This window comes from Mus musculus, chromosome 11 (genome assembly GCF_000001635.26).
Source record: "Mus musculus strain C57BL/6J chromosome 11, GRCm38.p6 C57BL/6J".
In the NCBI taxonomy this organism is placed as follows: domain Eukaryota; kingdom Metazoa; phylum Chordata; class Mammalia; order Rodentia; family Muridae; genus Mus; species Mus musculus.
This window is the reverse complement of record NC_000077.6, coordinates 67,950,279-67,964,239: the sequence shown is the minus strand read 5'-3', so window position 1 is coordinate 67,964,239 and position 13,961 is coordinate 67,950,279. Positions and strand designations below refer to the sequence as shown.

The window sequence follows — 13,961 nt, the reverse complement described above, 5'->3', positions numbered from 1 at the left end:
CTGCAAGAGTTGTGTACACTCTTGCCTAGACTTCTCCCGAGCCCGTGGGAAAAAGTTATTTATTGAAAGAAGCCAAGAAAAGACTGATTTTTTTTATTGTGAAAAGACTCTTTTTGAATTTAAATAGTCTTTAACCAGAGGCTAAGGATTGGGGTGCAGATCATTGCAAATGGCCAGAAAAGGGGGGGGGCTGAGAAATGGAGAGTGAAGATCCAGGAAGGGGGAGGAGGCGGGGGCGGGGACTAGACTTTGAGGTCAGAGTTTAGAGTTCACATGAAATTAATCATATGCTAGGCCAACCTAATCTACATACTGAGTACTGAGTTCTAGGATGGCCAAAGCAAAAAAAAAAAAAAAAAAAAAAAAAAAAAAAAAAAAAAAAAGTTGAGAAGTTGAATGCAAAATTAGAACTCATAGTAACAGTTGTGTTATTAAACTTGAATTTGAAAACGGTGATGCATATATGTAACTGTACCAGGTATTGTACTCTGATGTGAGCTTATCAAGTAAACAAACAGAATATAATTGTGTCAGATATGGAAACATCAGGCTGTTGCTATTGAGAGTCTGGTCACATTCAACCGATTTTTCCATTATATCTAGAGCTCTTATAAGTTAAAAAAGCAACAACAACAGATCGGTCAGGGATCTGCAGGCCAGATTGGTCCCACTGTGTGTTTTGTAAATAAAGTTCCATTGGAATTCAGCCATGTCCTTTGTATTGGTGCAGTCTATGGCTATTTTCACACTACACTAGCAGAGATGACTGACTGCAACACCGGCCGTATGGCTCAGAGTCTAAAATAAACCATATGGTTTGTTTTTCTGGCTCTGTAGAAAGAGCTAAGCTCCTGAAAAACATAATGGCAATAATAACAATGTTAGTAATCATAAATATAAATGTCTATCCGTTAAAAGCCTAAAAGTGTTATTAAAACAGTGACATCACTTTTTATTTCTCAAATAAGCAAAGGCCATATATATATATATATACATATTTATATATATATATATATATATAAACATAAGAAGATAAAAGTAAGGCATTTTCTTTTTTTAAAAGACTTATTTATTTTTTATTTATTATTTATTTATTATTATTATTATATGTAAGTACACTGTAGCTATCTTCAGATGAACCAGAAGAGGGCATCAGATCTCAGTACGGGTGAGCCACCATGTGGTTGCTGGGAACTGAATTTAGGACCTTTGGAAGAGCAGTCAGCGCTCTTAACTGCTGAGCCACCTCACCAGCCTGAAAATAAGGCATTTTTCATCTGCAATTTCTAGAAGAATCAATTACACCACCTTTAGGAAAGAGTGTTGGCTTCATCAATAAAGTGGTTATGGTGCCACCATGAAGACCCTGAGTTTGGGTCTTCGGCAGTCATGTGAAAAGCTGGGCATGGTGGCATGTAACCCCAGGACTGGAGGGCCTGGGAAGGAGACAGGCAGAACCCCAGAATCAGCCTAACCAACCATTATGTCTGAGAGGCCTTATCTCAAAATATAAGGTGAAGGGCCATAGAAAAAAAATCCAACATTATCCTCAGGCCTACACAACACACACACACACACACACACACATGCACACGTGCACACACATACCACTTCTCCTCTTGAGGGAGTGAAGCACTGTTGCACTGTGAGTCTCCCAGGCATCAGGATCATGGAAGCCTGGGTCCTGTGTCACGTGGCCTGGCTTTCTCATTACCACTGCCCACTTTTCAAGTAGATTTTCTACACTTCCTATCAATGCTGTGTTCCTTTCTTGAACTTATTTGTCTGCTATATTGAGCCAGAGTTGACTCTTTTTGTTTGCAGCTAAGAATCTTAACTATAACTAAAGACATGCACACCTGTCTAAGACACTTTTCTATTGCTGTGAAGAGATACCGTGAACAAGGCAACTTATATAAGAATGCATTTAACTGGGGACTTGCTTACAGTGTCAGAGGGTGAGCCCTGAAGCTGAAAATGTGTATCTTATCCACAGGCAGTAGTGAGAGAGAGAGAGAGAGAGAGAGAGAGAGAGAGAGAGAGAGAGAGAGAGAAGAGGCTGTTCCTGGTGTGGGCTTTTGAACCTCACTACCAACCTGTAGTGACACATCTTCAACAAGGCCAACCTCCTAAATGTTCTCACACTGTCCCACTAACTAGGGACCAAGCAGTCAAACTTACGAGCCTGTGCAGGCTATTCCCATCCAAAGGACCACATTCCACTCTTTAGCCCCAATAGGCTTGGCAGCCATATCATAATGTAGATGCATCTCATGGAACTGCCAAAGTCCCCCTAGTCGTTCACAGTCTCAATACTGTTTAAAAGTCCGAAGTCTCTTCTGGGTCTCGAGGCAATCTCCTAACTGTAACTCCCAGCAAAATCAAAAGCCAATTGCATACACCAACATATGATAACACAGAATATAAATTTCCATTCCAAAACGGAGCAAAGAGTGGCATGGTGAGGAAAAAAAAACAAAGGGAGACCAAAAACCAGGAGGGCAAACCCCAATTTCTGCACACCTATATTTGCTGTCAAAGGACTCAATGGTTCCTAACCTTCCTGATGCTGTGACCCTTTAATACAGTTCTTCCCATTGCAGGGACCTCCAACCATAAAATTGTTTTGTTGCTACTTTATAATTTTTCTACTGTTATGAATTATAATGTAAATATCTGTGTTTTCCCATGTTCTTAAGTGACCCTGTGAAAGGGTCATTTGACACACCTCCCCCCAAGGTGTCTCAAGCCATAGGTTGAGAACCGCTGGCTTAGATGGCTTTTAGGATCTCCAACTCCTTCCAGCTTTGTTGACGCAACAGGATTCTCTCTCTTAAGACTCTGTCCACACCCCGTTTACAGCTCTCCTCAGTAGACAAACCATGGCTCTGGACTCTCTAACATCTTGGGGTCTCCAATGCAATCCAGGCGTCACTTTCACAGCTAGCCTCACACTGTGGCCCCTCCAGGCCACCAGGTAAGGGCACCCCTGCCACATCCCAAGCCTCAGGGGGATTTCCTTGACTGCCAGAAGATTCCAAAACCCTTTACTTCTGTATTCATCCCAACAAAGCCAGAACCAGGTGGCTAAAGCTGTTAGAAAACTGATTCCCTTCTTGCATCCATTTGCATAAGCCTTGACTTGTTGATGCTTTCCTTATGGCAAATTTCAAGATTAGCTGGGTAAGGCTTTACCTGAGGGTCTTACTCCCTCTCTTCCTTATATCATCCTGCATGAGACTTGACTCCAACATTACTCTCCCTGGTGCTCTTTCTCTCCTCAAATGTACATCTTATATTTCTTTCTGTCCCACTTTCTCCTTTTCATTAGGGATCTAAGAGTGGCCACATGACACGGTCAGTCCTAAATTGTCTTGCAATCTCCTCTGTCCGTTAACATTAAGGCAAAAAATCGTGAATTTAGCCTCGGGAAGATTCTTAGGACAAGGGCAAAAATGAAGCAATGTCCTTTTGCCAAAATATCACAAAAATAGTCTCTAGTCCATTCGCTGACACTACTCACCTCTGAAGCCTCCTGAGCTGGGCCTCCATGGTCCACACTGCACTCAGCACTACTGTCTTCCATGCTCCTCCTAGGATGGCCCATTCAGCCTACTTAGAGCAATTCATCCTCTGCCCTAAGTCAAAGTCCCCAAATCCACATTCCACTAACAAGAAGCAGGAACAGGCCTGCTACAGCAATGTCATACTCTCTGATACTAACTTCTGCCTTAGATTCTAGTGCCATGAAGAGACACCATTGCTAAGTTATTTCTCTGCTGGCAAAATGAGCCACTTCAAGCCAGATTAGAATATATTAAAGGCAGGTTTATTGGGAAGCTGCTCTTGGGCAAGTTCACTGGCCCTCAAGGATTGAGGCCAGGGGAGTCACCGTGGGGAGGGTGAGAAGGGAAAGAAAGAGAGAAAGGTTGCTCACAGAGAGAGGGAAGGAGAAGGGGAAGCAAGAGAGGGAAGATCAAAATGTCTGGATTATAGGGAGAGGAGCCTCTGGGGGATGAACAGCCCAACCCCTAGGCTGGAAAGCTCAAGGTTGGGGGCAGGGTATGCCAGCCAGCCAGGGACTGAAGGATGCTGGGAGAACCTGGAAGCCAGGTCTGCTTTGATATATAAAATATGCACCTCAGTCCCAAGGCCCCAGTCCAAAACCAAACAACCTTGACCAAGGCAACTTATAAAAGAAAGCATTTATTTAACTGGCATAGCTTCAGAAGGTGAGTCCATGACCAGCATGGTGGGAACAATGGCAGGAGGCAGGCTGGCATGACAATTTTGCAGTAGCTGAGGGCTTCTATCTTATCCACAGGCAGTAGGCAGAGAGAGAAAGAGACTGTGCCTGGCGTTAGATTTGGAAACCTTGAACCCCACCCAGTAACATCCCACCCCTGCCCTCATCGAGGCCACACCTTCTGATCCTTCCTAAACAGTTCCACCAACTGGGAACCAAGCACTCAAATCTGAGCCTATGGGAGTCATTTTTTTGTTTGTTTTTCAAGACAGGGTTTCTCTGTGTAGCCCTGGCTGTCCTGGAACTCACTCTGTAGACCAGGGTGGCCTCGAACTCAGAAATCCACCTGCCTCTGCCTCCCAAGTGCTGGGATTACAGGTGTGTGCCACCACTGCCCGGCTTATGGGAGTCATTCTAAACCAAACCACCACACACCAGACCTCAACCCCAGTACTATCTCCAAAGCAAGACCTACCCAAATACTAACTTCAACTCTAACCCCAACCTTGACCCCAACCTATCCTTAACCCCAAAATAAAAGCTTATCTGTTTTTTTAAAGATTTATTTATTTATTATATGTAAGTACACTGTAGCTGTCTTCAGACACCCCAGAAGAGAACATCAGATCCCATTACACATGGTTGTGAGCCACCATGTGGTTGCTGGGATTTGAACTCAGGACTTTCTCACCAGCCCTAAAAGCTTATCTTTTGACATGCTTACTGATTTTCAGAGTGTTTTGTTATAAAGTGCCCATTCATATTCCTTGCTCATGTTGTTGTCATTTTTGTTGTTGTTGTTGTTCTTGCTCTTTAGAAGCTCTTGGCATATTCAGCAAGAATCCCTTTTAATCTCTGTATGTTACAAATCCCTTCTGGTTTGGGCTTTTCTTTCCATTTTGCCTTTTGCAGCTAGAAATTCAGATTTAAACAGAATTGGGTAATAATCAACCTGACTTTTTTATCTTCCTGGTTAAAAAGCCATTTCCCACACCTGTGCAAACATTAGATCCTGTTTTTCACATTTAGATCTTTGATCCACCTGGAATGTGTTATTCCTGTGAAGGGTGAAGCAATGATCTTATTTTACTCTTACCATATGGGTAGCCATATGAATGTTTATAAAGAGCCCAAAATTAGGAACAAAATTATATCGCCTTAGGAGGAATAGGTGAAAAACACTAAATTTACTCTCAAAAGAACTTCCGTAAAGAAGGAGCTGGGTATGGTGGCCCACACTTTTAATTCCATCACTGGGGAGGCAGAGGCAAGTGGCTCTCAGTGGGGTTAAGGGCAGCCTGATCTACATATCAAGTTCCAGATCCTACAGAGCTACATTGTAAGACTCTTGTCTCAAAAGAGAAAGAAAGAAAGAAAGAAAGAAAGAAAGAAAGAAAGAAAGAAAGAAAGAAAGAAAGAAAGAAAGAAAGACAGACAGAAAGAAAGAAGGAAGGAAAGAAAGGAGAGAGAGAAAAAAGAAAAAGGAAGAAAGGTGTAGCCAATAAAATCTTACAATTGTCATGTGTCAAAGACTTTTTTTTAAGATTTATTTATTTATTTAATGTATGTACACTGTCGTTGTCTTCAGACACCCCAGAAGAGGGAGTCAGATCTCAGTGTGGATGGTTGTGAGCCACCACATGGTTGCTGGGATTTGAACTCCAGACCTTCGGAAGAGCAGTTAGGTGCTCTTACTGAGCCATCTCTCCAGCCCCCCAAAGACTTTCTAAAATCCGAGAAAACTATATTAATAAATATGTATGATTTTTTAAAATGGGGAACTAAAAAGCAATCAAAAACACTTTTTGGATTTTGTTGTTTTTGCTTTTTCTTTTCCTTTCCTTTCTTTTTTCTTTTTGTTTGTTTGTTTGTGTTTTTTGACACAGGTTCTCACTTTGTATCCCTGGCTATCCTAGAAATCACTATGTAGACCAAGCTAGCTTCCAACTCACAAACATCTGCCCACTTCTGTTCCCCAAATGCTGCTATTAAAAGCAAGTGCTATCAAGTTCAGCTTCAAAAAAGATTTTTTAAATACCCACTAATAAATGTAATATGAGATTTGTATAAAGAAGACATAAGTAGGGAACATAAAAAAAGAGACCTCAAAGAGAAACATACTCTCTTTTTAGAAAAGAATCATAATACAGCCTCACAAAATCAAAATAATTTAAATCATTCTGAAACTTTAATAGAATATGCCAGCTGACTTCAGAGTTTATATTGTAAGGTAAACATGAAGAATAAGCAGGGGTTGGGATGTAGCTCAGTGGTAGAGCACTTACCTGGTGTACACAAGGTCCTGGGGTTTGATCCTCAGCACATTGCAACAGAGAATAAAGAGTTAAAAAAACAGCAAACAAACAAACAAACAAACAAAAACTTCTCAGGAGCTAGAGAGATGGCTCAGTGGTTAAGAGCACTGACTGATATTCCAGAGTCCTGAGTTCAATTCCCAGAAACCATATGGTGGCTTACAACCATCTGTAATGGAATCCGATTCCCTCTTCTGGTGTGTCTGAAGACAGCGGCAGTGTACTCACATACATGAGATAAATAAATAAATAAATAAATAAATCTTTAAAAAAAACCACTTCTCTACAATGAATAAATATGCAAAGTGATGTTCTGCTACATGGGAGTCCTATGAAGTAATTCCTACAGTGAAGAGAATGATAAGAATGTTTAATGTTTTTCACATTTGTGTGTGCTATGCTGAAAATACCAAAGATCAACAGTCATAACAAGCAGGCACTGACACTGTAGTATCACTGTCTTAGGTTTTCTGTCCCAGCGATAGCGACACCATGAAGGTCACATACATCCTGATCACAATCCATCACTGAGAGAAAACAAGGCAGGAACTGGAGAAGAGCTAGAGAAGCGGGCAAGAAGCTGGAGGCAGGAGCTAAAGCAGAGACCATGCGCACTAACTTGCTCCCCGTGACTCTTTCAGTCTGCCTTCTTATACCGCCAAGGACCACCTGTCCAGGGGTGGCACCTCCCACAGTGGAGTGGGCCTTCCCACATCAGTCACTAAGCAAGTCTATCTTACAAGCTTGACTGCATGCAATCTGAAGGAGGCATTTTCTCATTTGAGGTTCCTCTCCCCAGATAACTCTAGCTTGTGTCAAGCTGTCAAAAACCCAACTAAGACAACTAACTGTAGTCCCTGTGCTGTATACCAGGTCTCCAGAACTTTCTCATCTCATGAAATTGGACCCTCGGACCCTTGTCTTCCCATTTCCTCCACCCCTGGCAAGCGCTATACTACTCTCTGTTTCTATGAGCTCAGCCTTGTAGGGTTCCATTTCTCTTTCTATGCCTGGCTTACTTTGCTTGGCACGACGTGCTCTAGAAATATTAAAACCTGAGCAGAGACACGGAACACACATTTTTCAAAAGACACACAAATGGCCCTTGGGCCAACATCCCTTCATAAGGGAAATGCAAATCAAACTACAGTAAGATATCACTTCAGGATGGTTAGTGTCGCTTCTGTCTCCAACCAGCAAAAAAGAGCAACGGTACAGCGTTCTTCTCAAAGCAGTTTATTCAGGAACCTTTCAACATGCAAGCAGGAATCTCTCTCAACATGCAAGCAGGAATCTCTTCTCAACATGCAAGCAGGAATCTCTCTTAGCCCCCAATCGCAATCCCTTATATAACCCCTCAACCACGCCCCATCAGCCCAGTCCGCAGAATCTCAGTTCACTGGCCTTCGTCAAATGGCCTGATCCTGAGTCATGGTGCGCCTGCGCAGCTCTCACTGGACGTGGCTTATTTTCGGGTATATGAGGAAGTCAGGTGCAAGTCATAAGACTTGGCTGCAGTCCCGGGCACCATCTTAGGACTACCACCACACCTGCTCCCCACAGGTTAGCATGGCAACCGTAAAAAGCACAAAAGATGCTATGTATTGGTGAGGATGTTGAAAAAAAGAAAGCCTCTGTATACTGTCTGGAGAATGTAAATGGGCCCAGCCATTATGGAAAACAGTATGGTGGTTCCTCGGGGAGAGAGAGGAGGCAGGGGTGGGAATAGGAGAAAAGAAAACCAGTGCTACCATGTGGTCCCGGCAATCCCACTTCTGGGTTAGCATTATTGTGATGGAACACCAAAAAGCACTTGGGAAGGAAAGGGTTTATTTGGCTTATATTGCCACACCGTTGTTCACCATCGAAGGAAGTCAGGACAGAAACTCAAATAGGGCAGGAACCTGGAGGCAGGAGCTGATGCAGAGGCCATGGAGGGGTGTTTCTTACTGGCTTGCTCTCTATGGTTTGATCATCCTGCTTTCTCACAGAACCCAGAACCATCAGCCCAGGGATGGCACCCCTAAAATGGGCTGGGTCCTCCCCCTATCAGTCACCAATTGAGAAAATGTTTTACAGGCTTGCCTACAGCTGGATATATTTTTTAAGACTTATTTATTCATTGTATATGAGTACACACTGTAGCTGTATAGTGGTGAGCCTTCATCTGTTTTTTGGGAATTGAATTTTGGACCTCTGCTCACTTCAGTCAACCCAGGTCAACTCTGCTCGCTCCAGCCCAAAGATTTATTATTATAAATAAGTACACTGTAGCTGTCTTCAGACTCACCAGAAGAGGGCGTCAGATCTCATTACAGGTGTTTATGAGCCACCATGTTGTTGCTGGGATTTGAACACAGGACCTTCGGAAGAGCAGTCAGTGCTCTTACCCACTGAGCCATCTCACCACCCTGTACAGCTGGATATTGTGGGTGATTTTCTCAGTTGAGCTTGCCCTCCTCTGAGATGACTACAGCTTGTGTCAAGTTGACATAACATAAAATGATCCAGCACAGGCTAAATTACCCCAAAGAATGAAGCCAGCATTCTGAAGTAGTACCTAAACCAGCATATTCATGGCAGTATTGTGCACAACAGCCAAGACATAGATATACCCCATCGATAGATGAATGGATAAAGAAAGCATGAGATGCAAATAGGCATACTGTAATGTAATTCAGCCTTTTTAAAAGGTGCCCATCATGCCATTTGCAAAATGATGAATGAGCCTGGAGGGGATTTTGCAAAGTGAAATAAGCAAAATTTCTGTCTTTAATTGTTTAACGTAAGTACTCAATGCTCCCTGTGTCTATAAGCCATCCCCCCAATAAGCTGCCATATATATGTTGCATGTAATTTTACAATCACACTCGATCCTTGCCTGGTGCTGTGGTCTGTGCTATGCTCCAAGATCAGCCACTCCCAGGACTTACATGGCATTCCTTACATGGGGTGTTCCTCTCCCCAAAGCCTGGCCAACAAATCTCGTCCCCTCCTCTTCCTCCTGGGACCCGGAAATCCCACCTCTTTTTTTTTTTTTTTTTTTTTTTTTTTTTGGCCCAGTGATTGACTTCCACCACCTTTATTGACACAATCAAGAACCGATTAGCGAAATGACACCTCCACCTACATATACACCTGCGCTTTGCAGGATTAGAGAACCTACCATAAGGCTTTGCTGTCCAAAATGAGGTTTCCAGACATCAGGATCCCTTGTAAGCTAGTTGGAAATGAAGAATCCTAGCTCACTCCAAACCTGAAAGTGGGACCATTTTAACCTGCTCTCTGGGCAGTTTTATGCACATCAAAGTCTGAGAAGAATTGTGCTACATCAGTGTCCTTGTCCGTGGAATACAATTACCTGGTACTCCATACATGTTTAAGCTGAATTAAGGTTGATTTCAAAAGTGTTGTCTTCTGTTCTGTGATAAAAGCAAAAAACAAACAAACACACACACCAGCCACACCTGCAACTGGCTATAGTTATTTTTAATCTCTCTCTTTTAGGACATGTTCCCAATGGTCTCAAATGCCATCCTGACCAGGAGCACCTGATTTATCCCCTGGGTTGCACTGTCCTCATCCAGGCAATAAATACTAATGAGCAGAATTTCCTACATGGCCATGGTAACAACGTCTCCTGTGTGACCATCTCCAAGGAAGGAGATTATATTGCCTCTGGACAAGTCACCTTCATGGGTTTCAAGGTAAATAAAATGGAAACCATTGACTGGGGGTTTACTTAGAGGTGCCTCCCTGGAAGAGTTCCCTGACTTCGGGCTCCTGGATCGGTGTTCTCAGATGTCCTCCCTTCGTCCTGTGCCTCCTCTCGGTTTCAGCCCATCAAGCTGCCCCTGAAAGACTCTGGCATCTTTGCACCAGTTGCCGCAGCTGTGATTGCAAATGCTGAGCTTAAATCTGCTTCTATCTTGTTGCTGTCTGTCATGTTTATACCATGTGGTCTAATAGAGGGAAGTTGCATCATTGAGTATTTCTCACCAGGAGAGGTAGCCATCCATTAAAGCCTGTCTAGGATCTGACAGTGTATTCTTGGCCCTCAGGCAGACATCATTCTGTGGGACTTTAAGAAGAGGGAGCTGATCGCTCGGCTGTCACTTCACAAGGGCAAAATCGAAGCCTTGGCCTTTTCGCCCAATGATTTGTACTTGGTTTCACTTGGTGGCCCAGATGATGGAAGGTAACAAATTCTTACATAACTTCTTTCTTTGTTTCTTTCTTCTCTTCTTCCCCCTCCCCATCCCATCCCATCCCCCTCCTCTTCCTCCTCCTTCTTGGAAAGCCTTCTTCTTCTTCTTCTTCTTCTTCTTCTTCTTCTTCTTCTTCTTCTTCTTCCTTCTTTTTCTTCTTCCACCTCTTCTTCTTCTTCTCCTCCTCCTCCTTCTCCTCCTCTTCCTCCTCCTCCTTCCTTCTCCTCCTTCCTCTTCCTCTTCTTCTTCCTCTTCCTCCTCCTCCTTCTTCAAAAGTTGTTGGATTTTCTGTTTGTTTGTTTGTTTGTTCATTAAAAAAAAAGATCCCATTTCTCCGTGTAGCCCTGACTGTTCTGGAATTCACTCTGTAGACTAGGCTGGCCTCAGACACAGAAATCCACCTGCCACCACCCAGATACTTACATGTCTTCTACCAGGTGTTACAGACATCAAGTATCTTGGCCCTTTCCAGATCCTCTCTTGATCTGCGCACATCTGAGTGTGCTGCTATATATGAAAAGGCCATTGGAAAAAAGTAGCTTAGAAGAGTGACCATTAGCTCTGAGACCACATGGACATTACCTGGCTGTCTCCCTGCTGCCAAGGCCCAGCTGCAGACAGTCTGATTTGATCGATCTGGGCTCTAGGAGTCATGGACGATACTGTGTGGGCCTATATTCAAAGACTGTTGCTGTCAAAGACATCATGACTTCAAGCATGAAAATAGTCACTATCAAAGATGAAGGTGCTTTGAGTACATAGTGTGTGACAAGTGTGTGCTGAGAACTTTAACTGCAATAGCTCATTTGACCTTCATATCTGCCCTTTAGAACGGAAGCAGCAGTGCCCAGTGACAGCTGAACAACTGAAGTCAGTAGTTGTAAGTGAAAGCACTGGGACACAGAGTGTGACTCCAGAGGGGATATTTTTACCCTGCCCCACAAGTGGTCTTTGCCCTTTGATGAACTCAGTAATGTTTGACAGAGGACATACATGAAGTGAAACTGGAAAAATACATGTTCACACCTAAAAGCATCATTTTCTAGCCAGCCTATGATTTGTGTAGAATCCACCAGGTGTATTTCCATAGACACCTAGTATCTTGGCCCTCCCCATTTCCTCTGTTGGTCTGCCTACATCTGAGTGTGTTGTTATGTGTGAAAAGGCCATGAGAAAAAAACAATGGCTCAACTCCAGCTATGCATGGATACATCAAAATACTTTTCCATATACCATAGTTTCCTTATCTAAGAGTCACAAGTGTATAACGATACATAGTTCCATGTCCTCTCAATGCACAGAAATTTGCCAACGTTTTCATGATTTTTGCTACTTTAATAATCTTTTGTGAGTGTTCCCACCATCTCTGGGCTCATATTCAGTTTGACTGTTTTCTCATAAGAAACATAGCCAGAAATTTTTTGTGGGTGTTGTTACCTCTGTTAAATGCAGCTGTTCTCAGTCATGTGTGCATACTTGGAGTGATTTTAGAAGTCCCAGTGCCTGAGGTCTGGGCATGGAGAGTCCTGGAGACTGGCCACTAAGTCACCTTACCTCCACTCTCTGCTAGGAGCCTTGTCTGGGAAAAACTCTCACCTCTGGAAAACTTGCTAATCCCTTATCACTTTGACATTCATTTTAGACTATCTAAAATTTGCTTACATAAAGTTAGTGTTTGAGGAACCCAATGGTTAAACTTTTGCTGGGCCAAGAAAATGCAATATGACCGTTTTTGGTTGGTCACTGTGGTAAGGAAGGCAGGGTTCTGATAGCTAGCTTCAGACAATTGGTCTAATTTTGAAGCTGCGGCAGGGGTCCAGTCCACCCAATCCTCCTGGTTTATGGGTAGAGGGAAGATGAAAACTACAGTAGATAGTGGTGAACATTCTATGGTTTGCCTTTCTGCATACAAATTTCAAAGTAAATTAATAAATAAACTAATAAATGTATTCATTTTTATATCAATATTATCACACTCTTTTGTTGCAATGCAGCTCTTAATTACTTTTCTTTTGCTGTGATAAAGTACCTTGGCCAAGGCAACTTATAAAGGAAAGTGTTTAATTTGGTGTGTACAGTTTTAGAGGGTAAGAGTCCATGACCATCATGGCAGGAAGTATGGCAGCCAGCAGACCGGGCATGGCATTGGAGCAGTAGCTAAGAATTCACCTCTTAAGACATAAACACAGGGCTAAGAGAGAAACTGGGAATGGTTTGACTCTTTTGAAAGGCTGTCCTTAGTGACATACCTCCTCTAATAAGGCCACACCTCCTAATCCTTCCAAAATAGTTCCACCAACCCTGGGGGGGGGGGGGGACAGTATTCAAATATAGGAGCCTATGGGAGCCATCTTCATTCAGACCACCATGAATTCTCGTTCAGAACATCTATGTGTATCCATTCTTTGCAATGGCTGTGGAATTATACCACATGTGTCACAAATTCAAACTGGTGAACTACTCCCTATGCTGGTATGCTCCATTTATTTAAACAATTTACACTTAATTCTAAACAAATTAAAGCTACATTTGGCTAAGATTTAAAAGAAATTGTGTTGTCCTACAATGCAAAAAGGATTGACAATTCAAAAATGTCTCATCCCCTCACTATAAAGGGTTCTTCTATTGGCTGAAGACTCTTGAGTGATGTCATTTATTAACTGTTTTTAGTTAGGCAATGAAAAAAATGGGTTTCATTCCCTAATTTAAAAAAACGTAGCCGGGTGTGGTGGCACACGCCTTTAATCCCAGCACTCGGGAGGCAGAGGAAGGCGGATTTCTGAGTTCGAGGCCAGCCTGGTCTACAGAGTGAGTTCCAGGACAACCAGGGCTATACAGAGAACCCTGTCTAGAAAAACCAAAAAAAAAAAAAAAATGCTGAGGGTTGAACCCAGGTTCTAGAACATGGTAAGAGCACATTCTAGCACTCACCTACACCTCCTGCTCCTATGACCACTTTCAAAGCATTATTGATTATATAATTATGAGTAATTCATACTGATATATATGTATGCATATGCATATACATATGCATATACACATACACACAAAGCTTTTGTGTGGAAATATATTTGTGTTTCTTTGGAGTACGAAGCATTTGGGCTTTGTTTTGCTTAAGAGGGGATCCATGTAGCCCAGGCTGGCCTCAAACTTGGCATATAGCCAATGTGGATAACCTTGAACTCCTAGGAC

At 42.7% G+C, this 13,961-nt stretch overlaps 1 protein-coding gene across 2 annotated transcripts in view; it reads left to right on the top strand.

The window, feature by feature from the left end:
* Positions 1-13,961, top strand: part of Cfap52 (cilia and flagella associated protein 52) — a 40,864-nt gene that overhangs the window by 1,430 nt on the left and 25,473 nt on the right. For both annotated transcript variants that reach the window (NM_027963.2, XM_006534265.4), the window contains exons 2-3: positions 10,069-10,268; positions 10,623-10,759. In NM_027963.2, the coding sequence (NP_082239.2) occupies positions 10,069-10,268; positions 10,623-10,759 (337 nt within the window). The remainder of the gene's footprint in view (positions 1-10,068; positions 10,269-10,622; positions 10,760-13,961) is intronic.